Below are 12,748 nucleotides of genomic sequence, written 5' to 3'. Positions count from 1 at the left end.
AGCTACGTTTATCATCTTAGTGTCAAAATTTCTCTCTCATTTTTATTAACATATATCTGAAAATAACACCACATATCTCTTGGTTATTTATTATGTATAATTTTTTTAACTCTTCCATCCTCATTTTACAACTTCCAGCGAGGTATCAAATTTGGTCATTTCTTCCAAATTCAACATTCCTTTCTATTTCTATTGCCAGAACTACTGTCTGGGTCCTTGCCACTTGGTACCCGAGATACTGTCAATACCTGATACCATAACTCATATTTTATATTTTGGTCTTTCCTACACATTAGTTATAGTTTTCCTGAGCCACCAGTTTCAATTCTGTGTTGATGAATCTCTGGTGGTTTGATATTTCATAAACTCTGGAAATGTTATTTCATGATTTTCTGTGTATTTGTCTTTACTCTCCAACTTGTAAACTCCTGGGAGTAAGACTTGTACTTGCTACATGATGACAACAGGAGTTGTCAATAATGGAAATCCAGTGTGTTAGACTCCAAATGTCTAAATTTGAATAAGTACATAATTAAATATTATGTAATAAACATTACCCTCAGAGTATCTTTTAAAAGTTTTAAAAGCTAACCTGATACGTATTATTTCCTATCTTTATATTATGCATTTTTAATTTTGATTCTCAAATATTTCAATAGAGAATGAAAGATGGAAATTTAAGTGATTAAAAATAAATGTAAACCTACTTAACAAAAGTCAGTGTTTCCTTTCCTGAATGCGTGATAACTTGGTAACATTTTACAGTGTAATTTACAAAATAACAAGTTAGTGTCAAGATTTCATTTTAAGTAAACATTTATATTCAGAAATGTTTAGTATCTTTGTTGGTTTCTTCAAATCAGGATGCATATAACTTGTCATCAGTTACTAATAAAATATGTTCCTAGAGTTAAGAAAAGCTATTTGCAAGAGGGACCTCAGAACTTTATGCTGGATTATCTCAATAGAAAACTTTTTATTTATTTATTTATTTTTAAACAGGGCGTGGCTCTGTTGCCAAAGCTGGAGTGCCATGGCGTGATTTTGGCTTCACTGCAACCTGCGCCTCTCAGACTCAAACCATCCTCTCATCTCAGCCTCCCAAGTAGCTGGAACTACAGGCGTGTGCCACCCGCCTGGCCAATTTTTGTATTTTTTGTGGAGATGGGTTTTACCATGTTGCCCAGGCTGCTGGTCTCAAATTCCTGGGCTCAAGTGATCCTCCCACCTTGGCCTCCCAAAGTGCTAGGATTACAAGCATGAGCCACTATGCCCAGCCTGGATACTTTTAAGTATCCATAGATTATTAGAAATTAGCCCACAACCCTGCCTCCATAGGAATTTGTCTTATTTAAATATCTAATCTTCAAAAGTTAATAGAAAAATTAAGCTTTTTTTCAACATAAACAATAAAATTATACAACTCTGTGATATATGCACAAAAGAGATTTTCTCTCCTTTTTATGGGAGCATTTGCCTTATAGTTGTGCCTATTCATGTTGACACATTACAAAGCTACCACTGTTGACAAAAACATTTTAGTATCTATAATCTTAGTAGAGAGTCTCTAAGTAGCTAGTCACAACATCTCTTAGGGATCCTTTCTGGAACCTGGGTAGACCAGTTTCTCAATTTTAATGATCACACGATAATTGGAGATGCTGAAAGAACTGGTTGCCCAGTAGGAAAGTGGTCTAGATGATGATAGTCCCAAAGAAGATGGACTAGAAAAAAATAAAATGACACTTGTGACAGAGTACTAGTGTTCTACAATATCCATTCTCCCAGCCGGGCGCGGTGGTTCACGCCTGTAATCCCAGCACTTTGGTAGGCCAAGGCAGGAGGATCACCAGAGGTCAGGAGTTCGAGACCAGCCTGACCAACATGGAGAAACCCCATCTCTACTAAAAATACAAAAATTAGCCAGGCGTGGTGACACATGCCTGTAATCCCAGTTACTCGGGAGGGTGAGGCAGGAGAATCGCTTGAACCCAGGAGACGGAGGTTGTAGTGAGTCGAGATTGCGCCATTGCATTCCAGCCCAGGCAACAGTGTGAGACTGTCTCAAAAACAAAACCAAAAACAACAACAACAAAAGGAGAGGATAAATCATCTCTATGGGTTAGGAAACGGTCTCACTGAGTAAGCTACTTAGGGTTTTTTTGCTCTATAAGTCGGTGTCAACGTCACGTTTTCATGTGGTGGCCTGATCATTTTGTCTTATAGTGATGTCTTTGTGTGCATGTGCGCTCATCTCCTATATTGGACGAGGTCTAGAGTAGTTCCTGGCACAGAGTAATCACTCAATATTACATCACTGTCATAAAAAATCATGATACTAAATCTTGATGGGATAAATGAAGGCATGAATAAATGTATAAATTAACAAGTGGCAGTGAGCGCTTCAGGGGTGGTGGGTCTTGTCTTACTCGTCTTTGAGCTGCGGTCTCGCTGAGGGCACAGTGCGCGCAACTGGCTGGTGGCCCAGATTCCACTGGCAGGCACCAGGATCGCAGCCCAAGCGCCGGGGCGGGAGGGATGACTCCGGACGGTAGGGGGCACCGGCGCGCGGCCGGGTCGGGCACCCCAGTAGCTCCGCGCGCACAGCCGGACCGTCATTGACGCCATGAGCGCGCTGCTGCGGCTGCTGCGCACGGGTGCCCCCGCCGCTGCGCGCCTGCGGTTGGGGACCAGTGCTGGGACCGGGCCGCGCCGTGCTATGGCCCTGTACCACACCGAGGAGCGCGGCCAGCCCTGCTCGCAGAATTATCGCCTCTTCTTCAGTAAGTAGCTCGTGGAGGTTCGCTGAGCGGCACACCGGAGAAACCTGGGTGGGGGATGGAATAGGGGACACTTGCGGCACCCCGCGCGGTCTCCCCTGTCTCTCTTTTTGGGGCCTTCGGCGGTAGCCGCGCGGTCCAGGCAACCTTCCTTCTCGCCGGAGCGCGCACCGAGTCACGAGAATTGCCAGCGAGGAGACGGCGGATCAAGACCTCAAAGCGAGCGCAAAGGCCCAGGGCTGCCGGCCGGGGGTACACAGCGCCCTGTGCCCTGCCAGCCGCCCTCCCCGAGGGGTGGGCAGAGTGCGAGCGGCCACCCCGCGGCGGCCCGCAGCCATTAGCTAGCCAGGCCGCGGTTCTCGGTTCACACAATTAGTGAGGAAGGGAAGGCAGAGCCCGCCCACACGCCAGCCTTCCTAGTGGCGTAAGAAAGCTCCTACTTCGGGAGCTCCCTGACGTCGGAGAGGCGGGCGGAACTTTGCAGATGCCTAATACAGCGTGTCTTCTTTTTTGGAGGGACTCTGATGAAGGTTCTTTCCCAGAAGCTTGACTCGGTACGCACAGGTTTACACCCTGAATATGATCCACCATCCAAAGCCTCGTTGGCCCCGGGGCAGCCCCTTTTCCTCCCCAAGTTGAACAGCCCAGAGGGCTAAGCGACTTGGGGGGGTGTCCCTGAGTTGCCCAGCTCAGAGAAAGGACCCAGGTCTTCCGTGTACCCCATTGTTTCACTGTGTACGTTAAATGTAACTGAAAATAGCGATCTTGGTCGCTTGCCTTCACGCCCCACTGACTGCAGAGCCTTGGAGTGGTAGTATCAGAGTGGGCCTTGCATTATTGCTCCCCTTTTCGGAGCACTGGCTCTGGAGGCTTTCAGTTCTAAGCAGGCCCTTGAGTTCTTCACGTCTTAACTCTGTGACCCCGAACAGGTTTAAGTTGCTAAGCCTTGTTTTTGCCATCTGTAAAACAGGGCTGCAAGAATTACATGTCATTGTATATGTAAAGTGATTAGTCACAGGACCTAAAATATAAATGACTATTAATAATTATAATCGTTATAGATATTTGTAATTTATGAAGGATTTGCAGTTATCCTACATGAGTTTAGGGTCGAGGATTATTTTGTGGGAGAGAAGACAAGTTTGCCTAAAGTCGTGTGATTATAATGCAACTAGTACTAGAATTTCTGTTTTCTTCAAAATTGGTTGCAGTTTTCACCCAGTGCCACATATTTTCTTCTGTCTTTGGTTAAGACTAATCAGGTGAACAGGAAGTCTCAAATTTCTGAATGGATTGTGTTCCAAAAGGTTACCATGTGATGATTAATGGGAATAGTCATAGAAACAATGTTATAAAGTGGCAGTTCGCTTTTTAAGCAGATTAAAAAAAAAAAAAAAAAGCCTGTCTACTGCAAGTATTCTAGATTTGCAATAAGTACAGTAATTAACAGATACCCAAATAATAAATATGAAGTGTGCTAGACACTGTTAGGCATAGTACAGAGATTCACAATATTACTATAATTAATTATGGAAAAAGTAAATACACTGGTTGAGCAAAAACAGGCTTGAGAAGCCTGGCGCGCATAGTAGTTGACCCAGTACTGGATTTGGAATGGGGAGCCCTAGGCCATAATCTTGGCGCTGCCATTAACTCACTGTGTGCTGTTGGGTGGGTGGTTACTTCAATTCTTTCTCACAGAGCCAGTTTCTTCAGCCGTAAAATGAAGCATTTGACCTTGAAGTGATAATCCTCAAGGTTCTTCTCAGCACTGGTATTCCCTGAAGGCAATGGATGAATAATGGAGATTCTAACTGTCTCTATTAGGACAGGATGTCGAATGGGGGCATTTTCGGGATTATGTTGGCCTCTTCTTGTTGGTTTGTTTCTTTAGCTTCAAATGTACTTAGGACTCATGATTTTTCTGTAACTAGAGTGCCACAAATAAAATACGTTTTTCATTCAACTGGATAAACAGCGCAGGAAAGAAGAAAAGCTGATTTTACTAAGGTAAATGGGCAGAACTTGGAAGAAAGGGGAGTGTGGTTTTGGAGAGGGTCCAGATGGTGAGATCCTGATTGGAAGGTGTGTTGGTTAAATAGTTTCTGAACTAACCGCCAGATGGCATCACTGGCCAGGACTGTTTACTACCTGCTAGAAGGGGTAGGGCAAAGTGAAAGGAAGCCACTCTAGGGCGAATGGGGTAAGGGGAAAACAATGAACAAATTACCCTTTATAAAGATGGTCACAGATTGGATATTTTTTACTCAGTATGTCTGTATGCAGTACTAGGGTGGACTAATGTCTCACTTCAAAGACAAATATGAGTGTAGTACTACTTGGCCTAAAATTGCTATTCATTGTTACTAAAATGGAATCATTTTCCACCTTTCCAAATATATTCCAAGTCTCTGAAATACTAGTGCATTGGGAGGTAGAATATTTTCGAGCTTCATGTCTGTAAATGGTTTCTCTTTACTGTCATTCAGTAAAATCAGAATAAGTGATTGATGTAATGCTTTAAAAAAACTGGTGTTAAGCTCTGTAGAAACAGTGAGACAGGATGATTAGGGGAAAGAGTATGCTGGTGGGAATCATCAGGCCTCCTCGTGCCAACCCTGACCCTGTTAGTATCTTGCTGTCACTTCACCTCCCTGCATCTCATTGTTTTAAACCACGGAATGAGGAGATTGGACCAGATGATCATTTTCCGAACTGCTTAGTTGAACACAAGCATCCCATGGTATATTATTAGGTTTTCTTTAAAACAGAGGGTTTCATGGTTTAATAAATTAGAACACGTCCCATTTTATTGCTTTTTTGAAGACAAATTTGCCTACTGAAGTTCTGGAAAATTCGGATGTAACTTCTCCGAAACCTGAACCACAGAGTACTTATTTCTCAGAACATTTGTTAACATCTTAGTGACACCAGGGTTATGATTTCTGCAACTTCCAGAAGCAACTGTGCTGTAACAGTTCTAGACTAATAGTCAAACCATTTAAGTTGTAGTCCTGACTACCATCTTGGACAAGTCACCCGACTGAATTAACCACCAGATGGCATCCCTTACCTCAGATGACATCCGGTAGCTCAGTTTCTCCATAAATAAAATGGGGAAAGCACTAGTAATTTTATAGAATTGCTGTGGCAGTTAAATGAGACTATGTGTATAATTATCAGTGTCTCACATATGATAGGTATTTAATAAATGTTATTTTTCCCTTTTGACTTTAAGGCATTAGACTAAAATCCTTATTGTTACATTCTGTGAAGGGAGAAAATAAGGGATATGGATAGAATTGATTATTTTGAAAGTGTTCCTATTAAATTATAGGTTTCAGAGGGGTTTTTGTTGCTGCTGTTTATTCATTTTATTTATTTTTGTTTGGTTTGTTGGGCAATCACGACTCACTGCAGCCTTGACCTCCCCAGCTCAAACGATACTCTCACCTCTGCCTCCTGGGTAGCTGGGACTACAGGCATGCACCACTGTGCCCGGCTTCCTAGATCTTAAAGTTTTTTTTTTTTTTTTGAGACGGAGTCTGGCTCTGTCGCCCAGGCTGGAGTGCAGTGGCCGGATCTCAGCTCACTGCAAGCTCCCCCTCCCGGGTTTACGCCATTCTCCTGCCTCCGCCTCCCAAGTAGCTGGGACTACAGGCGCCTGCCTCGTCGCCCGGCTAGTTTTTTGTATTCTTTAGTAGAGACGGGGTTTCACCGTATTTGCCAGGGTGGTCTCGATCTCCTGACCTTGTGATCCGCCTGTCTCGGCCTCCCAAAGTGCTGGGATTACAGGCTTGAGCCACCGCGCCCGGCCAGATCTTAAAGTTTTAATGGGTACTTGCGGTCTTTTGAATTAACTGTGAAATCATAATGAAGTTAGATTCACTTATATTGAGCCAAAGACCTAACACTGCATATATTCCTTTGATATCTTGGGTGTTCTTGTTTTGTTTTGTTAATAACTTGAAATTTTATTTTAGATTTCAAACTTTTCTCCAAGGATAGGGAAAAGCTATGCTTTCCATAATTTGGAATTTTGTTATTATGGGACAGGCAACTGGTTTACTTAGAGAAACAGTGCTGTGGATAATTCAAGTTGCTTTTATTTAGTCTGGAAATGAACCAAGCCGTTCTTTAAAATTAATTTGCTTTGTCACTTACAGTAAGCATGTGCTTGTGTTGAAATTACTGTAAGGTTTCTTTACGTCATCTGGGTAGTAGGTGGAATCTGCCATTGAAAGTGCTATATCTTTGGACTTAAAAGAGAACTTCCCGTGAATAATCCACAAAATATGTTTGAGTCTTAAATATGAGTTTCTGTAACTTTTTAAAGTTGGCCTATGTCATAGAACTTCAACTGATATAATAGAACACAATGGGTTTTGTGTGAATATAGAAAAAGTATTTTATTTGATTTTTCAGTCCTTAAAACCTTAAACGTTTTCTATATGAATGCTGTGAAATAGGAATTGTGTGATCTATATGGAACAGAGGAAGCATTTTTATTGAAGTTTTTAGGCTTCTTTACATTTCTTAATCTTTTTATCAGGAAATAAAACAAAGCTAGCTTCAGTCATTGCTGAAACTTCCAGTAAGAATCTCTATAAGTGGTTTTGTAATAGTGTGTCATCATATGTTGGTATATGGCGTGCATTTAGCTGTCTGGTATAGATACATAAAATTAGGTATGGTTTTCACATTCCATTCAATTTTTTCACTTGCTCTAGTGTAAGTAATAAACTTTCATCCTGATACAACTTGATCTTGTGAGAGAAAGAATCACATAGTTAACTTAGGAAATGCTAGAATAAAATTTAATCTCAAACCAGTTGAAGGGAAAATTTTGACCACTGTTTGGCAATATCTTGTAGATTGATGGGCCTGATAGAGGTTAGCAATTAATGCCTAAGGGCACAATCTGATTTTTGGCAACAGTGAAAATACCAAGGCAAAAATGATTCAGTGACTACAATCATTTATCTCTTTTCCCCTATAATAAATATCCTATTAAAGTAATAGTAAGTGAGGGTAAGAAAGGATAACCCTAAAACAACAGATAAGAAGGAGCCACCAAAGCTTGAGATTTTGAAATGTAAGTCAGATCATGTCCAAGCTCTGCTGAAAATGCCAGTGGCTTTCCATTTCACTCAAAATTTTTTTGAAGTATGTATCATAGTATGCAAGGTCCTACTGGATCTAATACTGGGCTTCTCTCTGAATTCATTGCTTCCCACTTTTCCTTTTGATCAATGTCCTCCTGCCATCCTGGCCTCCTTGCTGTTTCTCAGACATGCCATGTATATTCTTTCCTCTGCACACCTGTGCTTTTTATGCCTTCGGTGCTCCTCCCTAGAGGTCTGCTTGATCTCTTCCCTCACTTCATTCAGATCTGTGCTGAACTGTTGCCCACCAGAGATCTTCCCTGACCATTCAATATCAAATATTACTCCTTCTGTTACAGTAGGTAGCTAGTCAGGCATGAACAGGGCAGAAAAGGACTCCCCTCCCCCAACACACACCAGGAATGACAGGCAACCATCAGGTGATGGTCAGGCAGTTGTTAACTGTTTCTTTAAAATATTAATTGGTTGCAGCCTGCACCAGGGAAAGGTAGTCTCCAAATAAACAGAAGCATCTGAAGCTTGTGATCTCAGGAACTGAGTGAGTGGGCTCAAGCATTTGCATTAAGAGGCAAAATGGCAGTTTGGTATATGACCTCCTAGGGACTTTTGACTGGTAAGGGAAGAACATCTCAAGTGAACATGCGTACAACTCTGGTAAACACGTTGCACTTGGTCCCCCTCCCAAGTGCTAGGAGGCTACTGTGTGTACAGACAGCCTGCTCCAAGGAAAGAATCAGGGGAGATGGGACACAAGATCCAGGAAGTATGCCAACGTATAAAACCCCACGTCGAAATGTCAAACCGTGCATTCGTCTGTTCAGGTTGCCCATTTTGCTCTCTTCCAAGTGTACCTTCCTTCCCTTTGTTCCTGCTCTAAAGCCTTTTGTTATAATAAACTCATTCCATCTCCAAAACTTGCCTTGGCCTCTCCTTCTGCTTCTGTCCCTCAGTTGAATTCTTTCTTCTGAGGAGGCGAGAATTGAGGTTGTTTCAGAGCCATAGGGATTTGCCACTGGTAATTATTCATTCTTCATTTTCCCTAATTGGTTTTCCTTTATCTTCATAGTGCTTATGATATGTGATAGAATAAATATATAATCAATGCTTCTGCTCCCCAACTAGAATATGATTTCCATAAGGGCAGGGAATTGGAATTTGTATCTAGTATCTAGAACCATGCTTAGTACAGTGCGTATGTTCAATAAATATTTACTGAATGAATTCAAGGAAAACTTAAAAATTAAATGGGAAAAACAAGAAACTTGAATTTTAAAAGGTCAAATGGGTGTTCTCTGTTACATCTGTTATAAAGGAAAGGAAGAGTGGTCTGTGAAGAAATGGCAATCAAGACCAAGACCTCTTTAACAAATAACTTGTTAAAACAGGTAACTCAGTAGAAGGTGTAGTGGGTTGAATGGTGTTCTGTTTTAAGCCACGAAGTTTGTGGTAGTTTGTTACAGCAGTCCTGAAAAATGAATATAGATGAATTAGAAGATAAGGGAAAGAAATCTTATCAGAAAGTAAAACAAAACATCAGAGATAGAAAAAGGAGGCAAGAAGAAGTGACATAGAGATTGAATCCAGAAAGTCCAACATTTGACTCATATGGGTTTCAGAAGGAAGAACAAACAAAATGGAGAAGAAATTGTAAAAGGGATAATAGAAAAAAATCTAAGAATTGAAGGACCCAAGTGTTCTGACCCCCCAGTGACATTATTATACAACTCTTGAGAGAATCCTACATGTCTTGCTGGGTGCAGGGCTTGGGAGTGGTTAAATAGTAGGCCTGCAACACTGAATGCCCGAAGACTGGAGTAATGCCTTTGAAATTCTGAGGGAAAAGAATTTTCCTCCTAGAATTCTCTACCTAGCCAGCTGTCAATCTGGAGTGAGAACTAAGTAAAGACATTTTAGACATTTAACAACTTGAGAAATTGGCCTCACATGCATTCCTTCTTACAGAACACTTATTAGGGATATGCTTCTGCAAGACAAGTAAACCAAAAAACTTGAATGCATGGGATCCAGAAAAGGATAGATCTACGTTGGAGAGCAAAGAAGCAGTCTTAGGATGCCCAGAAAGCATCCAGTTCATATTGTAGAGGGAGCTGTTTGGGTAAGGAGAAGATTCCATAATTTGATGATACCCGTGAGGCATTAGAATAATTTATAGATGTGATTATGACAATGTAAGAAAGATAATTAGAAGCACAAAGAAAAATAGAAGCTGAACCAAAAAAGGAAATTTAATTATAGTATCCTCCTCACCAAAAATAAACACATAGACAATGCTTCTCACACACCTGAGTGTAATGATTATTTGGGATGTTTGCTAAAAATACAGATACTTGTTTCTCCTTGAGATTTTACTTCACTAGATGTAGAATGGTGGTTCAGGGATCTGCATTTTAATGAGCATTCCAAGTTTTTCTTATCTAAGAGAAATTTTGGATATATATAATAGGAAATGCATAGAAAATTCAATATGATTACAGAACATTCTGTCAGCCTTGCCATGAAAAAATAAAAGGACAGAAGACAAAAATTAGAAGAATGAAGAAAGGGAGATAAAAGGCAAGTTATTTATGTCAATAAATACTATATATTTGTATTAGTTTGTTTTCATGCTTCTGATAAAGACATACCTGAGACTGGGCAATTTACAAAAGAAAGAGGTTTATTAGACTTACAGTTCCACATGGCTGGGGAGGCCTCACAATCATGGCAGGAGGTGAAAGACATGTATCATATGGTGGCAGACAAGATAAGAGAGCTAGTGCAGGGAAATTCCCCCCTTATGTAATCATCGTATCTCGTGAGACTTACTGTCACAAGAACAGCACAGGAAAGACTTGCCCCCATGATCCAATTACCTCCCACCGGGGTCCCTCCCACAACTCCTGGGAATTCAAGATGAGCCAGCCACACCATATCATTCTGCCCCCGGCCCCTCTCGAATCTCATGTCCTCACATTTCAAACCAATCATGCCTTCCCAACAGTGCCCCAAAGTCTTAACTCATTTCAACATTAACTCAAGTCTGCAGTCCACAGTCTCATCCGAGACAAGGCAAGTCCCTTCCACCTATGAGCCTGTAAAATCAAAAGCAAGTTAGTTACTTCCTAGATACGATGGGGGCACAGGTATTAGCTAAACAACCCGTTCCAAATGGGAGAAATTGGCCAAAACAAAGGGGCTACAGGCCCCAGCAGAGCAGTCAAATATTAAAGCTCCAAAATGATCTCCTTTGACTCCATGTCTCACATCCAGGTCACGCTAATGCAAGAGGTGGGTTCCCATGGTCTTGGGCAGCTCCGCCCCTATGACTTTGCAGGGTATAGTCCCCCTCCTTGCTGCTTTCGTGGGCTGGCATTGAATGTCGGTGCCTTTTCCGGGTGCATGGTGCAAGCTGTTGGCAGTGGATCTACCATTCTGGGATCTGGAGGACAGTAGCCCTCTTCTCACAGCTCCACTAGGCAGTGCCCTAGTGGGGACGCTGTATGGGATCTGCGACCTCTTATTTCCCTTCCACACTGCTCTAGCAGAGGTTCTTGATGAGGGCCCTGCCACTGCAGCAAACTTTTGCCTGGGCATTCAGGCATTTCTATACACTTTCTGAAATCTAGACAGAGGTCCCAAACCTCAATTCTTGACTTCCAAGCACCTGCAGGGTCAACACCACTTGGAAGCTGCCAAAGCTTGGGGCTTCCTCCCTCTGAAGCGAAAACCCAAGCTGTACCTTGGCCCCTTTTAGCCAGGGCTGGACTGCCTGGGATGCAGGGTACCAACTCCCTAGGCTGCACACAGCAGAGGGACCCTGGGCCCCACCAAACCACCTTTTCCTCCTAGGCCTCAGGACCTGTGATGGGAGGGCTGCTGTGAAGGCCTCTTGACATTCGCTGGAGACATTTTCATCATTGTCTTGGGGATGAACATTTGGCCCCTCGTTACTTATGCAAATTTCTGCAGGCGGCTTGAATTTCTTCTCAAAAAATGGGATTTTCTTTTCTATCACATTGTCAGGCTGCAAATTTTCCAAACTTTTATGCTGTGAGTGCTTTTAACAGCACCCAAGTCACCTATTGAATGCTTTGCTGCTTAGAAATTTCTTCCTCCACTAGATGCCCTGAATCATCTCTCTCAAGTTCAAAGTTCCACAGATCTCTAGGGCAGGGGCATAATGCCGCCAGTCTCTTTGCTAAAACTGTCAAGAATCACCTTTGCTCCAGTTCCCAACAAGTTCCTCATCTCCATCTGAGACCACCTCAGCCTGGATTTCATTGTCGATATCATTATCAGCATTTTGGTCAAAGCCATTTAACAAGTCTCTCGGGAGTTCCAGACTTTCCTACCTTTTCCTGTCTTCTTCAGAGCCCTCCAGACTATTCCAGACTCTGCCTGTTACCCCGTTCCAAAGTTGCTTCCACGTTTTCAGTTATCTTTTCAGCAGCACCTCACTCTGCTGGTGCCAATTTACTGTATTAGTCTATTTTCATGCTGCTGATAAAAACATACCCAAGACTGGGGAATTTACAAATGAAACAGGTTTATTGGACTTAGAGTTTTACGTGGCTGGGGAGGCCTCACAATCATGGCGGAAGGTGAAAGGCATGTCTCATATGGTGGCAGACAAGAGAGCTTGTGCAGAGACACTCCCCCTTATATAATCATCAGATCTTGTGAGACTTACTATCACGAGAATAGCACGGGAAAGACTTACCCCTATGTTTCAGTTGCCTGCCACTGAATCCTGCCCACAACACGTGGGAATTCAAGATGAGATATGGGTGGGGACAGAGCCAAACCATATCAATATATTTGGTGGAATAAAAAGGTATGAAG

At 42.3% G+C, this 12,748-nt stretch overlaps 1 protein-coding gene and 1 long non-coding RNA gene across 3 annotated transcripts in view; both read left to right on the top strand.

The window, feature by feature from the left end:
- Positions 1–2,561: 2,561 nt before the first annotated feature.
- PPA2 (inorganic pyrophosphatase 2) overlaps positions 2,562–12,748 on the top strand; it is a 113,720-nt gene continuing 103,533 nt past the window's right edge. The window contains exon 1 of one of the 2 annotated variants that reach the window (XM_033214914.1): positions 2,562–2,783. In XM_033214914.1, the coding sequence (XP_033070805.1) occupies positions 2,627–2,783 (157 nt within the window). In that variant the 5' untranslated portion in view covers positions 2,562–2,626. The remainder of the gene's footprint in view (positions 2,784–12,748) is intronic. The other variant, XM_033214913.1, reaches the window with a different exon arrangement.
- Positions 8,996–12,542, top strand: LOC117085736. Its single transcript, XR_004438063.1, has 2 exons — positions 8,996–10,581; positions 12,452–12,542. It is a non-coding gene; the product is annotated as an uncharacterized LOC117085736 (long non-coding RNA).

This window comes from Trachypithecus francoisi, unplaced genomic scaffold (genome assembly GCF_009764315.1).
Source record: "Trachypithecus francoisi isolate TF-2019V2 unplaced genomic scaffold, Tfra_2.0 Lachesis_group1, whole genome shotgun sequence".
NCBI lineage: Eukaryota > Metazoa > Chordata > Mammalia > Primates > Cercopithecidae > Trachypithecus > Trachypithecus francoisi.
The sequence above is the reverse complement of the archived record's forward strand: the minus strand, read 5'-3'. Positions and strand labels throughout refer to the sequence as shown.